We start from the raw sequence: 17,929 nt of genomic DNA on the forward strand, positions 1-17,929 counted from the left end.
GGAAGTTTCCTAAAAGATAAGGACAGGAGGGTAGTGCCTATTTTCAGGCTTGGAAATCAATCAGGTACTGGGGCACTAACTTCTTATCTCAGAATATCAATTCTCTAGGTAACTTGCCCCTCAGCCACCCACCCCAGTTAAAGTCTTTGGTATACTAGGAGGGTAAGCTAAAACCTCAGATAAAGGGGCCCCCTAAGGGCAATATGGCACCAGGATGGTGCCAAGGGAGACTTAAGGACCCGCCCACTTCCCCACCCCGGCCGAAATTGCAATTCCCCTCCCTGCCGCAGGGGGCACTGCAGGCCCCGGGGAGGTTGGGGCGGAGCACTGCGAGGGGCCCGGAGCTGCCGCCCCGCTCCGAAGCGCGGGGGGCGCTGTGCGGGGCCCGGGCTGCGGCTCCGCTCCCGGCCACGGGGGGCGCTGCGCGGCGCCGGTGGTTGGTGGTGGCTGTTGGGGGGGGTGGGGGGGAGCCGCGGCCGCGGGTGGTGCGGAGGGAGGCCTTGCGGGCGGATCGGGAGATCGGCGGCGGAGGTGGTGGGAGGCGGCGGGCGGGAGCACGGGTCCGGCCGGCCCTGGCGATGGCGGACGCGGCAGCCTCCCCGGTGGGCAAGCGGCTGCTGCTTCTGTTCGCGGACACCGCGGGCTCGTCCTCGGCCTCGGTCCCCGCGGCGGCAGCGGCGGCGGCGGGCGGAGATCCGGGGCCTGCGCTGCGCACTCGGGCCTGGCGGGCCGGCACTGTGCGGGCCATGAGCGGGGCGGTGCCCCAGGACCTAGCGGTGAGTGGCGGCCGAGGCGGGCACTCGAGGCCCGGGTTGCACGGCCTGCGGGCGGCCTCCCCGGGGGCCTTTGTGAGGGGGCGGTGGGGTGGAGGTGACCCAGTTCCGCGCCCCCAGATCTCCTCAGCGCCCCCCGCCGGCTCCTCAGCACCCCGAGCTCTGGCCAGCATGGCTTCCGCGTCGGGGTGCGCGCCCCGGTTTACCCCGGGGGGCAGCCAGGGCGCTAGGAAATGCTGCCTCCACCCGGCAGGCCCCGCCTCCTGAGCGACCCCTTTCTCAGCGTCCCCCCCAACACTCATAAGGAGCAGGCTCTAGCACCCTGGGTTCCGGGGCCCCTTAGAGTTCTGCCCGTGTGCCGCTGCCCCCTGGAAGAAGCGGACCTGTAGTCTCCAGCCTCTCGTGGGAGACCTGCGCCCTGTTCCCTTCTTCCCCGAGCCCCGAATGGGGCGGGAATGTGGGCACTTGTGGAAGATCGAGAGGCTGCAGTTGAAGCTGCTCAGAGCTTTTTTATCTGGCAGTTACTTCCTCCTTGTCTGAGCCAGACTCGGCCAGGCTGTCTGCAGAAAGGCCAGCTCTCTTCAGGCTCCTCTGTCTTTGCGCTTCTGGGTGACAGAAGCTGCCGTAGTGGCTGCTTTTGATAAGTTTGAGATCTGTCTTAGCAGCCAAATGGGGCTGTTGGGTGGTGCTTTTTATCTCCTAGCTGGGCAACTCCCCCAAACCTTGGGAGAGGTTTTGTTTTGAAACTTTGTGTTGGGGCATGGCCACTTTTGAATACTTGTCTTGGTGTATTTTGTGATTAAAGTTGTTCAGTAATAGAACTTAACTAGCATTCGTGTCCGTGATGCGTTATTTTTGTTAATGTAGCTACAAAATGTTGTCTTTGAACTTTGGCAAGCCTCTTTAGTTCCTCATTCTGATAGCGGCCCTAGGTTCTGTGTTGAGATAAGGCTGTGAAAAATAGGGGGATTCTTTTAGATTGTGATAGATCCGCAGGCAGAAGGAAAATTTTCTTGATGAACTTGCTTTTGCAGATATTTTTTTCGCTGTAAACGGGAATTCATTTTGTAAGATTTGATGTTAACATTGCAGGTTTCTGATACTCATTTTTCTACCTATCGATCAGTGGTTTTAGACTCCCCACCCCGCCCCGTATAGAAGTCTTCTGGGTTGTTTTGCTTACGGCTGGCTTTGGCTTTAAGAAAAAGGCTGCTTGGACATTTATGAGGCTTTAGTGGGGCGAATTTTTAAAGAGATATCAGGAATATAATAAGGTGAAGAGGATGATTAAGCAAGGAGATTTGGAGTTAAATTCCTTTGCCATTTCTTTAGAAGACTGCTTTTTAGGTTAAGACTGGGGGAGAGGTGTCCCTCTTAGATCCAGTAATTTACCACCTTGAATGCAAAACTTAGGTTAAGATCCACTATTAAATGCATATTTTAACCTAAAAACTTGGTCTGTCCTAGTCTTTCAGTCGAAGTTTTCGGTTCTAGTTGTTTCCTCCATCAGATGAATTGCTAATGAGCACTGCACCTGAAATGGCTACCCATTCACTTTGTTGTTTGCTGAGCTCCCAAAGGGTAGTGGTTTTTGAAGCTCACGGAGATGCTGGACACCTGCTAAGCTAAATACTGAAGAATTGTGCCACTGGGCCCATGGAACTGGTTACTCAAACCAAGTAAAAAGTTTCAGTGATTCAAAGCAAAGTGTTACAACTGTGTTGAGGTCTTGGATGGAGATGTATGCATTTAGAAGCAAAGGCAGTTTGGGGTTTTAAGAATAGGCTTATGCTTGTCTCGTATGTATAATCAAGGAACATAGATGAGAAAAAAGCGACAACAAAACTCAGCCTTTAAAATATTTTACTAGCTTGCAAAATTGCTCAAGAATTGCTGCTGTGATGATGAGGTTCAGTTAATGACAACAACTAATATAGAATCAGAACTGTCCGTTTGTTTTCCTTTTTCATTAAAGAGATTTCCTTTGGACCCTTGGCATGTGTGCCTTTCCAATTTTGCACCACACAACCGTAGTAAACACAACTGTCTTCCAATCAAAAGTGTTCTTCCTGTACTCAAGGGTGGAGTTTGCAAGCAGCTGGCCTGTGATTGGACAGATTTTCATTCAGTTATGTTTAAGATGTTTTCAGGCATGCCTGGTTTTGAGTAATGCATGGCAGGGCGCCCCCTGTTAAGGATGAGTAATTGAGGGTTGAATGAATGAGTTTTTGAAGTGATTGCAAACACTTTGCAATTTTAGGCTCCATTAATATCCTCTTTCTAAATAATTTTGATCCAGAAATCTTTTAAAATGTAGTCCTGATTCATTAATGAACACCCCCCCCCCTTTTTTTTTGGAAAGCATTACTAAAGCCGTAAGTCAGGATCTTGATCAAGAGTTTTGTTGAAAAGAATTTGATAGCTGGGCATTTTCCTCACCAAAGCTATGCTGAGAAATAACTACTGAGATTTTGAATTAAGTAGTTAAACATCTTTTTTTCCTTTCCCTCTTCCATGTAATAGTAACTTTATTTGTATTTCAAAATAGGCTTGTTATATTTGAAAAAAAGTCTAGTTGCAAAATTAGTATTATGGATTTTTATGCCTTTCTAATGCTGTGTCCTCTTTGTGTTCTGGATCGATCGTTATTGGTCCGTGTAAGTGACAGAGACCTTGGGACCTTCACATATGTAGCCATGGTAAATACACAGATACACAAAAACATAGATTTTTCTTTTTGGGGATAATAAAAGCAAAACTTGCATTTTGCAGAATGTCAAAATGCCAAGAGTATACACAGGAAGGTCAACAATCTGCATCCTTTAGCAGCTTCCACTTGTTGAAGAAGCCTTGTGTGTCTTCTTAATACTGGTACAAAAATATAAAAACATCTCTCTCTACACAAAAGGTGGGGTTTTTTTTTTTGTTGTTGTTTGTTTTTAAGCAAATGCTATCATACTGTGCAATATCTGTAACCTGTGTCTTTTTTTTTCTTTCCATTTAACATTAGACCATGGGCATCAGTACCCATGACCTTACTCATCATTTTAGATAACTACATTATAGAATGGATGTACAATGATTTATTCAATCATTTCCCTTTATGATGGACATTCAAGGTATTTTAAATTTTTTAGCACTTACAATGGAGTTAGTATCCTTGTACATATGTCTTTATGTAATCATGGTTTTATTTCTAGGTTAGCCATCCAGGAGTGAAATTGTTGGGTTAAGGAGTACATGTATGTATTTTTATTTTATTAGGTAATGCCAGTTTATTTTCCTGTGAGATTATAGTGTTTCATACTCTCACCCACATGCAGGCAGTGCTTGTTTCTTTTCATCCTTGCCATCTCTGGTGTCATCAGTCTTTGTCATTTTTTGTAATCTGATGAGTGAAAAATAGTATCTAGCATTTTTATGACCACTGATCTTTTTTTTTTATTTTTTTTTATTAAAAAAATTTTTTTTTTTATATGACCACTGATCTTTTTCTGTGTTTATTAGTCTCTTACACTTCTTTTATGACTGATTTATGCCAAGTTTTTGCCTGTTTCAAAAAATGGAAGTTTTCTTATTCTGTTCAAGTTCTGTATTTGGCACATTAATCCCTTTACCTGTCAAGAGTATCATTTCTCTCATTTGTCTTTTAACTTTGTTTAAGGGTTGCTTTGCCACATAGAAAAATAAAATGTTCGTATCAGCAGGTCTGTTAGACCTTTCTTAATGGCTTCTGGGTTTAATTGCTTGGGAAGAAGACACCCACCCTCACCCCTGCCACCTTGAGCCTGTATAAATATTCTTCAAATTTTCTTTCTAATGTTTCATTTTTTTACCTTTAGATCTTTAGTCCATCTGGAATATTTTTATAAGTGGCATGTGTGGTGGACAATGTAACTTTTCCTACTGAGTAGGAACCACTTGTGGCACCACCAATTTTATTAACTAAACCATCCTTTTCTTTCTATATGATAGAATTAAATTATGCTTTTAGTAGTCATGAATTGTTGTGAATGTATATCGTACCTATCTCAGCTATCCAGAACTTGCAACAGGAGTAAAAGCATATCTGCCTTAATTTTTTAACCCTTTAATTTTTTCATCTTTATCTAGAGGAAAGGTGGGCTCTAAAGTCCTCCTTTTCTTTGATTTGAGTTGGTGTAATAGATGTGGGAGTGTCAAGGCTAGTACCATATTTCTTCCATCTGGTAATCTTCCAAGATGAGTGAAAGCATATCTGCTTTTTTTTAAAAAAAGAAAAAACTCTTCCTGCAAACTCTCCTCTTTGTCTCAGAGTAGTAGGTGGACTTTAAAATAGCTGTCTAATTTGTTTCTAGATAATGTAATAATTTCCAGTGTACAATTTAATATTATTTATTCTCAACCTAAGTTCACACATAGAACTTCAGCCCTAATTGAATTAGGAGATCAGCCTTTAATGATTATCCATAAGTGTTCTTTTCTTGCTTATAATCCCTAAGCTAAATAAAAATCTGAATAATATTGTAGTACGCTGTTTATTAAAGTCAGTAGAATATGTTTTGTGGATCAGTGTATGGTTTAGAGAACTTTAAATAAAAATGAGATGGTGCAAAAGAATGGTTAAATGTGAGGCCATCTACACACACTTTTCATCCTAACTTTTGAGCCACTATTGAATTTTTTAGGCACTCAAGTGCTTTGTGTAAGTTGCTTTTTAAAGTTTGTCTTCATTTATGTGTGTATGTCATTTTTGATACTTCTATCTTACTGTCTTTGCATTCTATTTATTTCAAGACTACAATATGTCCACCAGTGGTCACACTGTACACTGGTCATTTTGTCCAGCATCCTCTCCCTTTACTGTACAATCAGATTTTTTTCTTGTTTATTATGCATTTGTTTCTAAGAGTTGTTTCACTAACTCTCCATCTGTCAAGGACTCATTCCCTCCTTTAGTACTCACTTGCCTAGTTCTGTTCTCCACCTTCTTCTTGTTGATTTAGTTTCCCCTCCACCCGCCTAAATCACGGGTAACTAACATGGCATTTTCTGTTAGTGATTTTCTCAGCAACAGCTGGAGTGGGTTCCAGTAGGCTTTGCTTCCTCAAGGCCTGGGGGACACAACACCTGTTGCTGTTTCTCAGTTTTCCACTGCCTTTGACAGGTTGGTGGTTTTTAAGCCCTCCTCATCCCACTGTTCCTACTGCTAAAGTGTCTTTTACCCTTGTTCTGCAGTTGGATAAAACCTGCCTGATTGAACAGTGACCTCAATTAGTTTTGCAAGGGCAGGAGCTCTGGGGTGGGGTTGGGGGTGGGCGGTTGTGTCTTCAGGGGTAATCAGGCTCTAGGGAACTGATTCTCACTAACCAAACTCTTGAGACTGATTTGTAAATCCACATGTAAGGTTATTAATTTACAATGGGAGATAAACCTATCCAGAGATCTGCACAGAGCCCCCTCCTGGTCTACTCAGGAGACCAAATTACAGATAAGAGGGATCCTTGTCCTGCAAAGAATCAGACAAGGAAAGCTGGGCGTTGCCAAATGGATATTTACAACATGCATTCTTGCTGATCCTCTGCTTTCCTAGTGCTTTCTAAGTGTTTTATACCCCTTTTACCCTTTGCTTTTGATTTTGTCGTCCATTGAAATCCTATAAAGAGAAAAGAACACCTCTATCAAGTCTTTCTAAATACCAGTGTTTTTCCTTTATCACTTGGTGAGATACTTCTTTTGTAATATTTATTAATTTTTCTTGGTGTAGATACATAAGCATATAGCTTATCTGCCCTTCTAGATTGTAAGTTCATCAAGAACAGGGAACTATTCACCTTAAGTAGAATATTTAGAAGCCAGTATTACGTTAACTTTTATTTCTTATTTTTTATTTTATTTATTATGGATTTTCTACTCGGTGGCCCCCTGTATTTAACTTGATCTTTAAGGTTTTTTCTTTTGTATATTTTTACTGATATTGACTCACTACTGATTTTCTTCTTTATATGATTGGATTTATATTTGGGACCCCCATCCAAGGTACATTGTCAGTTGGTTTTTTGTGATTTACATCAGAGTTGTTAGATGTGTTTTGTTTTTCTGATTTTCAAGTAATACATGTCTAGTATACAAAATGTAGAAGTTATTTTAATAAAGCCCCTGTAGAATCACAACCTATTAAAAACTGCTATGTTTGGTACATATTCTAATCTTTTTTTAAGTTGAATTCATACTGTATTTTCAGTTTTGAGTTTTTCTTTTAACTTAATATGTCAGTTATTTTCATGTATTACCAAAAAATTTTGTATTTTAGGTGATTTTAATTTTTTGTCATTTTTTGTATTTTCCACAGATAACATGTGTTGCTTTCGTAACTGAAAGAGAAACAATAAATGCTCTCAAAGAAATCTTATAGTTTTTATTGACTGGCTAATTTATTTAACTGCTCCTCTTTCATTGGATACTGAAATTGTTTCAGATTTTATGCTTTATTTAATATTTCTGTGATGAACATTTTTGTGAATAAAGCCTGTTCTGTGTTTACTATGACTTCCTAGGATTATTGCCAGAAATGCTATTATGGAAATACAGGATATACACATACTTAAGATTCTTAATATATGACAATTTTTTTTCTTTTGAAGTCATTCCAGTTTATATTCTGACCAGTTATGAATTTGCTTAAGAAATGCATATTTATCAGAAGCCCAAGATCCACTAGGCATTTCACATTATTTTATTTAATTCTGCCACAGTTCTGTGAGGTATTTACTGTCCCTGTTAATAGACAAAGGAAGTAAGACTTAACGAGGCTAAAGTAACTTGCTCCCACAGCCAAGAAATGGGGAAGTAGGGATGCAAATCCACATCTTTGTGATTCCTCTGCACCTAAAACCATTTATTTATACACACACACACACACTTGAGTTTGTATTCAGCTTATTTCTGTGCTCAGTTGCATTTGACTGTTTGCAGCCCCATGAACTGTAGCCCACCAGGCTCCTCTGTCCATGAAATTTTCCAGGAAAGAATACTGGAGCAGGTTGCCATTTCCTACTCTAGGGGATCTTCTTGACCCAGGGATCTAACCCTTGTCTCTTGCACCTCCTACATTGGCAGGCAGATTCTTTACCACTGTGCCACCTGGGATTCTACTATCATTTGTAACAGTTCATATTTCATTTAGAATGTAGTTAGGAAAACTGGAAAAGAAAAGTTAGGAACCTTGGAAGTTAGTTTCCATTTTCCTTACCTTCTCATAGTCATTACCATATCCTGTTATTTTTATCTCTAATTTCTCAAATATGCTTTTCATTCATACAGTCTTGATCTAGACCTTGGTTTAGGCCTTTTATATCTCTTACCTGGGTTTTCATCACTTTATAATTAGTCTCCTTGCCTCTAGTTTCTTGCCTCTATGAGTTCTTTTCAAACCTGATCCCAAAGTTAATTCTTTCCTTTAAAAAAAAAAAAGTTAATTATATAAATAATATGTCTAAGGACAAAAAAAGGAACATTTACTGATAAGGTATTACCTTATTATCAGATAATACTATTACTCCTCCTATCCCAACCCTTCTCCTGTCCTCCCAACTCCCTAAAAAATCTGCAGCTTGCTTTTTTCCATATATCTTAGAGTTCTATGTTCATCTGTTAGATACATCTCATTTTTAAAACTTCCTTATCCCATAATTTGAATAAAGGATGTTTAATACTTTGTAACTTCTATTTTGATTTCCTATTTAAACTGAGTATTGAGAAATTTTTCCCCTCAGACGGCATTATCTTTCTAAAATGCATGAGAAAGATGTCTGTGTATATCATCATTTTCCCCACCCCGCTTAAAAGAATCAAACGCTCCACCAAGGCCTATAGAAGACAACATAAACTCACATGTGTCCAGGGCCAGGCTTGTGAGAAATAGCTGGGCGACAGACTGAAGGGTATAGGGGGGATTGACTACTGGAGAGTTCAGACATACCAATAGAACCCCCACTCTGCTGACCAAACAAGAACCTTTGCCACCAGGTTTCAATTTATCATCCGTTAACAGGCCAACAGAACACTTTACAGCTGACTTACTAGCTGCTACATCCTCCTCCTAGAACACTGAATCTGCTCTTAGGTTTCTCTGCTTTTGCACCTGCTGCAGTCTTTCTCTCCCTTCTCTGCCAGAAGAATACAGTTTGTCCTTTGAGATCCAGTTTGTATACCACTACCTCTTCCATGAAACCTTGTTTCCCAAAGCGTATACCTTCTCTAATATGTTCAGTCTTTATTACTGCTCTTTTTACATACGTCTGTAATAATTTCTGTACCTCTCTGTTGGCTTGCTCATCTAGGGTTTGATTCCCTCCTGCCAAGTGTTACCTTATTCACCTTGATCTTCTTGGCCCTGGCAAGTGTTTTGTGCACATGCACACACACACATATTTTTGAGGCATTCTGTTTTTGTTGAGTGAGTGAATAAATACCTTTATTAATTGTAGTTAAGAATGGCCTTAGGGAGGACCAGAATCCAAACTGATTATTATATAATTATGTGGTTAGCATGAAAGTTTGTATTACTCAGACTACTACTGTCTGATTTTATCAAACTTAGGGTAACTTACTTGATTTTTTTAAAAATTTATTTCATTTTAATGTCACTGAAATGAATGTGCATTACATATAGACCATAAAAGGGATTTTGAAATGAAAGTAAGCATTTTACCACTAACTCTCCTTAACTAAGGAAATATTTTACACATTTAGTCCTTAGGCTCTAGCTGTACAATAGTACTTTTTGCAACTTTAGTAGTAGAAAATTTAAAAATACTTGAAAAAAACTAAACGCAAACTGTTTTAGTTCTGTCCAGATTATCAACCTGCCTTGGCCATCTCTAACTCAGTCCAAGCACTACCATTGATATTTGTTAGCTTATATCCCTTCTTCCTGTTTTGTGACCTAGCCACTGCCATTTTTAAAAAATGTTTGTTTGTTTGGCTGCACTGGGTCTTAGGTGCAGCATGTAGAATCTAGTTCCCTGATCAGGGATAGAACCAGGGCATCCTGCATTCTGAGCATGGAATCTTAACCATTGGACCACCAGAGAAGTCCCTGGCCATTACCATTTTAAGAGTTCATGTTCTGTGTACTTTAACCTGAAATGATTCTTCACCTTATATATTCTAACTCCTTCCATCTCTAGCTAGGAGGTGGAACAGAGTGCTAGGGCCAGAAATAAGCCATAATACTGGTAGAACATGTTTATATATATTCACATTCCATATTGCTCTCAAAACAAATTTGTATTGCTAGCCTAGAGCAGTTGTTTGATCCTAGAACATACAGCACTGTGGTTGCCAAGTTCAATACTTCATTCCTTTGCCCAGGCAGGTTAGGAAATAATTGTCCTTAAATTAGGTGAAATATGGCTTTCAAATATTTCCGCTCTTCCATGGTGTTTTCAGATGTGTTATGATAGAATTCCTGAATACTAACTTTTAAAATGTTCAAATTACTATATAAAGAATTAAAATCATTACAGCTTTGATACAATGCCTTCTTTTAGTGTTGTCCTTATATTTGGATGTTGGTATGATTTAGAATTTTGTGACTCATATGTTGGCTTCCCAGGTGGCACTAATGGTAAAGAACCTGCCTGCCAATGCAGGAGACATAAGAGCCGCTGGTTTGATCCCTAGGTTGGGAAGGTCCCCTCGAGGAGGAAATGGCAACCCACTCTAGTATCCTTGCCTGAAGAATCCCATGGACAGAGGAGCTTGGCAGACTACAGTCCATGGAGTCGCACAGAGTCAGACACGACTGAAGCAATTTAGCACCAGCACCAGCACCATGTTGGTTTTTAAAGTAGTTGGCAGATTACCACTGTACATGGCACCTAGCTGTCAGGCACCAGAGAGCCTCAACCTCTGGTTTTCTAAGCTATGCCCAGAAGAGTGCTCAAGGTCAGATTCGACCTAGGGTTTCGACAGCCTCTGTTCCTTTTCATGACTTGGAAGGCCTTCAGCCATTGCCTCCTCTGGACATCAGTTATGACACCACTGAACAGTAATGGGACTGCTGTTCTCCTAGTCTTTGGTTCAAAATCCAAGTCATTTTGAGTTTTCCCTTACTCTTATTCCAGCCAGTCATCGTGCTTGTTGATATGACTCATCAACTCTCATGAGCCCTGGTCACTTCCTTCCTTGTCTCACTGCTCCCACTCTAGGTCATGTAAGAACACCCCCTGTTCCCCACCCCACTCCCATCTAAACCATCTTCATCCACTAAGTAGCTGAATTGTCCTGAAACAAACTGTTCTGCTTATGTTTTGACCTCAGAAACCTTTTACTGGCAGTTGCATGTATACACATTTACACACACACGTATCTCCCATTGGCAGATGGATGAACCCAAGTTTTATCCCAATATTTGGTGTCTTCCACATTGACTATTAATCTTTTTAGTCTCGTTGCCCACTCCTTCCCCACAGGGTGCTGTAGCTCCTGGCCGTCCTAGAACTTGATTGGGACTTTTTTTGGCGGGGGGGACTTTTTTTTTTAACCTCATCCCATATCACTCCCTTTGCACACCTGAAGTGATCTCTCCTGCTTCTGAATACTCTCTATACCTTATTTGTTTTATCTTATGGCATGTTATTGCCCAAGTAGTGCTTTACAATTGACCAAAGTACTTTTGAATCTATTACTTTATTTAGTCTTCACAACCAGTCCATGAGGTATGTCTTATCACAAAGAAAGAAACCAAGACTTGAGAAGCGAAGAGCGACTTGGTCAAGTTTTCAGTTAAAACTAACATCTTAAGGTTAAGACGGAAATCCAAGCCTTCAGGAACATAAGCCCCAAGCTTTGTTCGTTACTGCTTTTCTTGTTTCCTGAGTCTGTACTTAAATACAAGTTTGAATACATCTCTTTCCAGTTGTCAGCAAGTTACTTAAAGTTGTATATGATTCCCCCAGAACACATATTAATATATGAATGAGCCCCTTCATTCATATATTATATTATTATATATATATAATATTAAATGTAATGCAGTTTAATGTTCTTTCTCTGTGAAAATCATGCTTCCCCTTTTGAGCCTTATTTTCCCATCACTTTTTTTTTAAGTAGATGTGAAACTTAGTATATTACAAGTAATAAACCTAGAGCTTTGTGTAATGAATTTAAATTACCCTACATTGTTACCTTTGGAAGTGTCATATGAAAAATTTCTTGTAGAGCCAAGGGTTGGAAAAGTGTTGCTTCCATGAGATACTGCTTTATGTTCTCCTTTTAGACAGTGAAGACAATGCAGCTGACCTCTCCATTTCAGATAGGCCTTTAGGAAGCTCAGAGCCAAATCAGTAATCCTTCATTCATCATATATCCCTCAGTCATACAGCTGATTAGATCCTTATTCTCTTCATAAGTTTTCCCTCTTTTTATACTTTAACAGTGACTTCCTGTTGTAGTTTGCTTAGTCCTGATTTGCAAATTTATATTTTATCATTTTCTCGCATCTTTCCCAAAAGCCAACTAAAATTCTTTGAAGTAGGCTATAAGTACTCTATATGCTATGCTATGCTAAGTCACTTCAGTCGTGTCCGACTCTGTGCGACCCCATAGACGGCAGCCCACCAGGCTCCCCCGTCCCTGGGATTCTCCAGGCAAGAACACCAGAGTGGGTTTCCATTTCCTTCTCCAATGCATGAAAGTGAAAAGAGAAAGTGAGTCGCTCAGTCATGTCCGACTCTTAGCGACCCCATGGACTGCAGCCTACCAGGCTCCTCCGTCCATGGGATTTTCCAGGCAAGAGTACTGGAGTGGGGTGCCATTGCCTTCTCCTATAAGTACTCTAGCCTTTATTAATTTTAAAAGTTCACAATAGAAGTGTAAAAAATTTGTCTTTCTACCTATTAGACTATAAGCTCCTTGAGACCAGTGTTCTAGATTCCTTTCCGTATTCCTGAACCTAGCATAGGGCCTTATACATAGTAAGCCCCCAGTTAATGTGCTTAGATGTAAATTGAAAACTAAGAGTTATAAATCTCAGTAGGATTATGGCTAGAAATTACTAACTGTAAATAACTAATGCCCCCTCAACTCTGTACCCTCTTCTCAGTGAGGATGAGACCAATTTCCTGGCTCTGAAGTAAGATTGGTTTTTATTGAAATCCATTAAAAGAAGTTAAAAACAAGTTAAAAGTTTTCAAAACAGGAAGTTTGTGTTTGTTTTTATATTATAGTGTTGGATTTTTTCCAATGTAACCTTAAGATGACTTTTTGTCTCTTTTTCCAGATCTTTGTAGAATTTGATGGCTGTAACTGGAAGCAGCACTCCTGGGTTAAAGTTCACGCTGAAGAAGTTATTGTACTTTTGCTGGAAGGGTCTCTAGTATGGGCACCTCGGAAGGACCCAGTCCTCATCCAGGGCACTCGAGTCTCAATTGCACAGTGGCCAGCCCTGGTGAGTGACTTTTATTGGCTAAAAGCATATTTGGGCTTTATTCATATTCGATATGGTATTTATGCAATAGCTGAACTCTTTAGAATTCCCCAGACTCTAATGCTTTGTCCTTAACATGCTTTTATTCTGAAGTTACTGAAGCAAAAATTGGGAGAGATCTCTTCTCCTGTGCCTTCTGAAATGTTTTATATTAAGTAATATTTGATACTTTGTTTCTAAATAATTTTTCACCTTTCTTTTCTCATAATAATATTATGAAACAATGTAATTCTTTAAGTCTGTTTTTTCCCCATAGAAACTGTTTTTTTTCCAGCTTCAGTGAGATAGAATTGACATATAACATTGTATAAGTCTGTGTACAATGTGATGATTTTATATTTATAGTGAAATAATGATTACAGTAAGGTTAACAGTTCTGTGTCTCACATAGTTACATTTTTGTGTATGTGGTAAGAAATTTTCTTTTTAGCTTTGCAGAACAAGAACATTCTAAAAATCTCAATAAAGTATAATAATCTCATTGTTTTATAGAGTACCTTCCTACATATTATCTAATTTGCTTCTCACAACACATACATGGTAAGAACTTTTAAGATTTGCTCTCTTAGCAACTTTCAAGTATACAATACAGCATTTTAACTATGGTCACCGTGCTGTACATTAGATCCTCAGAATTTACTCTTCTTATTACTGTAGCTTATACCCTTTGACCACTTTTACCCATTTCCCACACTCCCCCCACCCCTGGCAGCCACCAATATATTCTGTGTCTATGAGTTCAGTTATTTTATATTCCACATGTAATTGAAATCATACATCTGTCTTTCTGTGTCTGACTTATTTGACTTAGCACAGTGCCCTGGAGATTCAGCTGTGGTGTTGTAAGTGGCAGAATTTCCTCCTTTTTTTATGGCTGAATAATATTTCATTGTGTATAATATTTATGTGTGTGTGTATGCACCACATTTTCTTTACCCATTCATTCATCACTGGACACTTAGGTCGTTTCCTTGTCTTGGCTATTGTAAATATTGCTGCAGTGAACATGAGGGTGCAGATATCTCTTCTCTTCAAGATAGTAATTTCATTTCTTTTGGATAAATACTCAGAAGTGGGATGTTGAATCACATGGTAGTTTCTGTTTTTAATTTTTTTGAGGAACCTCTGTTCTGTTCTCTGTAGTAGCTGCACCAGTTTACATTCCACTGATGGTGCAAGGGTCCCGCTCTCTACATCCTCTCCAGTACTTGGTGTGTTTGTCTTTTCACATCCCCACTGATGGTGCAAGGGCCCCCTCCTCTTTGTCTTTCATTTTAGGTATGAGGTGATTACTCATTGTGGTTTCGATCTGCATTTCCCTGAATTTAGTAAGGTTGAGCCCCTTTTCATGTACCTGTTGCCCATTTGTCTGTTTTTTGAAAAATATCTATTCAGGTGTTATGCCCATTTTTAAATCAGACTATTTGTGATGAGTTTTTTGTTTTTAGCATTTAAAATCACCCATTTATTAGTTGGATAAGTTAGAAGCATAGACACTTTGTGTGCTACTTCTTAGCTCAGACTCTCACAAGGCAAAAATCTAGTTCTCTTATGACTAACCAAATTAAATAATGCTCAAAACAGACATTTTTAACGTACTGATTATACATATCATCGCTTACTGAACTCTTTTCATTTGTTTTTAAGGCCACTTTCCAGTTGAACTTTTAGAAGAAGCTCAAATTGATCTTGGTCCCTGGGTGACTTTTGTAGGCAGATTATTTATGAAACACTAAATATGAATTTACCCATGCATTTTTATATCACTGATCATTTTAGAAATCTCACAAAGGTTTCAAGAGTTCTAGAGATGATAATGGTGTAACTCTTTATTCTGAGAGCTTACTGTAATGTAAGACTCTTGAAGCCTGACAAGATTAGTTAGATTGCAAAAGAGAATGAGCAATTTCTTATTCTTCGTATCCTTTTTAGCTGTTAATAAGGCTATTGAGCTGACTTTATGCTCTAGTTTGCTTCATATGATTATTTGAGGGCAGATGGTGGGTTAGGAATGACTCTCAGAACTTATGCTTTAGCTTATCTGTATTTACTGAGGTGAAAGATATATATTAATAATGGGTATTTTCTCTGCAGTTGGATATTCAGTTTAATTGTTATTTATTTTCTCTCCCAAGTACTAATCTATTTCTTGTCATTGTATTTCACAGACTTTCACTCCCCTGGTAGATAAACTTGGTTTGGGTTCTGTGGTTCCAGTTGAATACCTTCTGGATCGAGAGCTTCGTTTCCTGTCAGATGCTAATGGGTTGCATTTGTTCCAGGTACTTATCAGTTGGTCTAGTCCTGAATTTATTTCTCTCCCTGCTGATTTCTCTGTTGATTATAGAGTGTTTCCTCTTCTCTTTTAATGTTGAAGCAAGTACTTTCTCCCAGTAATTCCATGTGCCTTTTTTTTTTCTAATCCATGTGGCTTTTAAAGTTTCTTTGCTCCCTTGAAAAGTACATTTGGTGACTGAGGACTCTTTTCTCCCCTGCATACCCCCACCTCACCCTGAAACCACTTCACACGTAAGACCACAGTTCCTCAGAAGTACTGACTTCACAGAGATGGCTGCGTCTGTAACTTGTCTGAGAAGGGCCTATACCTTTGCCAGTGGCAGAGAGGCTGGGAATTTGGGCTAGTTCCAATCAACATTAAATATTGAAGAGCTTAGGTATATTTTTAGTTACAGAAAAGGGAAAGGTTAGTAGTTTAAACAAGCTAGTGTCTGAGTTCGAGTTTCAGAATTTATGGATGATAATATTTATTTCTCACAAGAGTTATTGTCTGAACGTTAAAATTTAGGAGACTTCCAAGAGTTTTGCTGTCTTATTGAGGCAGCCAAGAGCAATGTTTACTAAACTGTGTTTTGTGAAATATTAATGATGATTTCTTTGTTGTTGAAATGTCTTCCTGACTTATTAGGCCTCACTCCCTCTCATCAGTCTTGTTTTATTCATCTTTGTAATCCTAGTGCTTGTATGAATAGGCACTCAGTGAATTGTGGATAAGTATCAAAATAACAAGATTTACAGGGAATAAAATGTTTTATAGTCAAATAAGTATGAAGAACATTTACCTAAACATGTTTTTTTTCCTGCATGTCTTCTCAGAGCCTTTAAACGTACTATTGTATGTAGGAAGATAGAGTATGCTGTTGTCCCTTGAACAACCCAGGCTTTAACTACATTGGCCCACTTAGTGTATGGATTTTCGTCAATAAATATAGTACTTATAAATTAATACAAACTTTTTTCACTGTGTCTTTTCATTTAGATGTCTAGTGTTAGTAATACTTTTAACATCTGTAGTGTTTTGTTTTCTATAAGGCAGTCTTTTTTTTTCTGGCTATGCTGGGTCTTCGTTGCTGTACAGGCTTTTCTTTAATTGCAGCAAGTGGGGGCTACTCTCTAGTTGCGGTGTGTGGGCTTCTCACTGTGGTGGCTTCTCTTGTTGCGGAGCACAGGCTCTTGGGCACACAGGCTTCAGTAGTTGCAGACCATAGGCTCTAGAGCACAGGCTCAATTGTTGTGGTGACATGTAGGATATTTCCAGATCAAGGGCTGAACCCATGTCTCCTGCATTGGCAGATAGATTCTTTACCACTGAGCTACCAGGGAAGCCCTGAATAAGGCAGTCTTGATGTAGTGCATTGACAGATGATTCATCTTGTAAACAGACATCATGAACATAGGGTATCAATAAATACAGCATAGTACTGTAAATGTATTTTCTCTTCCTCAAGATTTTAACATTTTCTTTTCTCTTGCTTACTTTATTATAAGAATATAGAAAAATATGTATGATATACACAATATATGTCAGTCAACTATTTATGTATCAGTAAGGCTTCCAATCAATAGTAAGCTATTACGAGTTAAGTTTTGGGTGAGTCAAACATACACAGATTTTTGACTGGATGGGTTGGGGAAGCAGTTGATGTCCTGCCCTCTTCTCACCTTGTTCAAGGGAGGTGTAATATTTCCTAAACCTAAATGATCATAGCATCTTTAACTTTTGTAGAGCATCTTGTAGTCAGACTAGGGTTCTTTGGAACATTTTGATATATGCTGATGTAGAGCTCCTCAGGGGTATAATTTTTCTCTTCTGGCTAGATACTATTGCTATTTATTTCAGTATTCAGTTTTTTCTTTTTTTATATTTACTAGATGGGAACAGATAGCCAAAACCAGATTCTTTTGGAACATGCTGCTCTGAGAGACACAGTTAATGCTTTGATCAGTGACCAAAAGCTACAAGAGATATTCAGCCGAGGTAAGAATAGATAGTCTTCTGTCCTTAAATTCTGAATCGGGTGTATAGCCAATGTTGAAAGTGATAGAATGGGGAAAACCGTGCAACTCTTAAACATCTGTGCTTATCTTCTTTTTGTGGGTAGTGTCACAAGTAACTCCAGTTAGCTGGATCTCTAGAATGGATTGGAAAAATAGGATCTCCCTCAAACCAGTTTCCTTTTTGTATTATCTTTCATAATATGCAATGTTGTCTTTTTAAAAATTTCTTTATCTCTTAAATATTTATTAAGGACTAACCTTGCAGTCGACACAGTGTTAAGGTACTGGGGATATAACCACAAGCTAGAAAATCTCTGCCCTTGTTGAGCATACTGTCTTGTAAGGTTCAGCGGACCAAAGACTGTTAACACCAACAAATAACAACTTA

The 17,929-nt window shown here is 39.4% G+C and overlaps 1 protein-coding gene across 2 annotated transcripts in view; it reads left to right on the plus strand.

The window, feature by feature from the left end:
* Positions 1-542: 542 nt before the first annotated feature.
* KDM3B (lysine demethylase 3B) overlaps positions 543-17,929 on the plus strand; it is a 57,229-nt gene continuing 39,842 nt past the window's right edge. For both annotated transcript variants that reach the window (XM_055554872.1, XM_055554874.1), the window contains exons 1-4: positions 543-776; positions 13,039-13,206; positions 15,414-15,527; positions 17,416-17,521. In XM_055554872.1, coding sequence (XP_055410847.1) covers positions 579-776; positions 13,039-13,206; positions 15,414-15,527; positions 17,416-17,521 — 586 coding nt within the window. In that variant the 5' untranslated portion in view covers positions 543-578. The remainder of the gene's footprint in view (positions 777-13,038; positions 13,207-15,413; positions 15,528-17,415; positions 17,522-17,929) is intronic.

The sequence above is a fragment of the Bubalus kerabau genome, chromosome 1 (genome assembly GCF_029407905.1).
Source record: "Bubalus kerabau isolate K-KA32 ecotype Philippines breed swamp buffalo chromosome 1, PCC_UOA_SB_1v2, whole genome shotgun sequence".
Classification (NCBI taxonomy): Eukaryota; Metazoa; Chordata; class Mammalia; order Artiodactyla; family Bovidae; genus Bubalus; species Bubalus kerabau.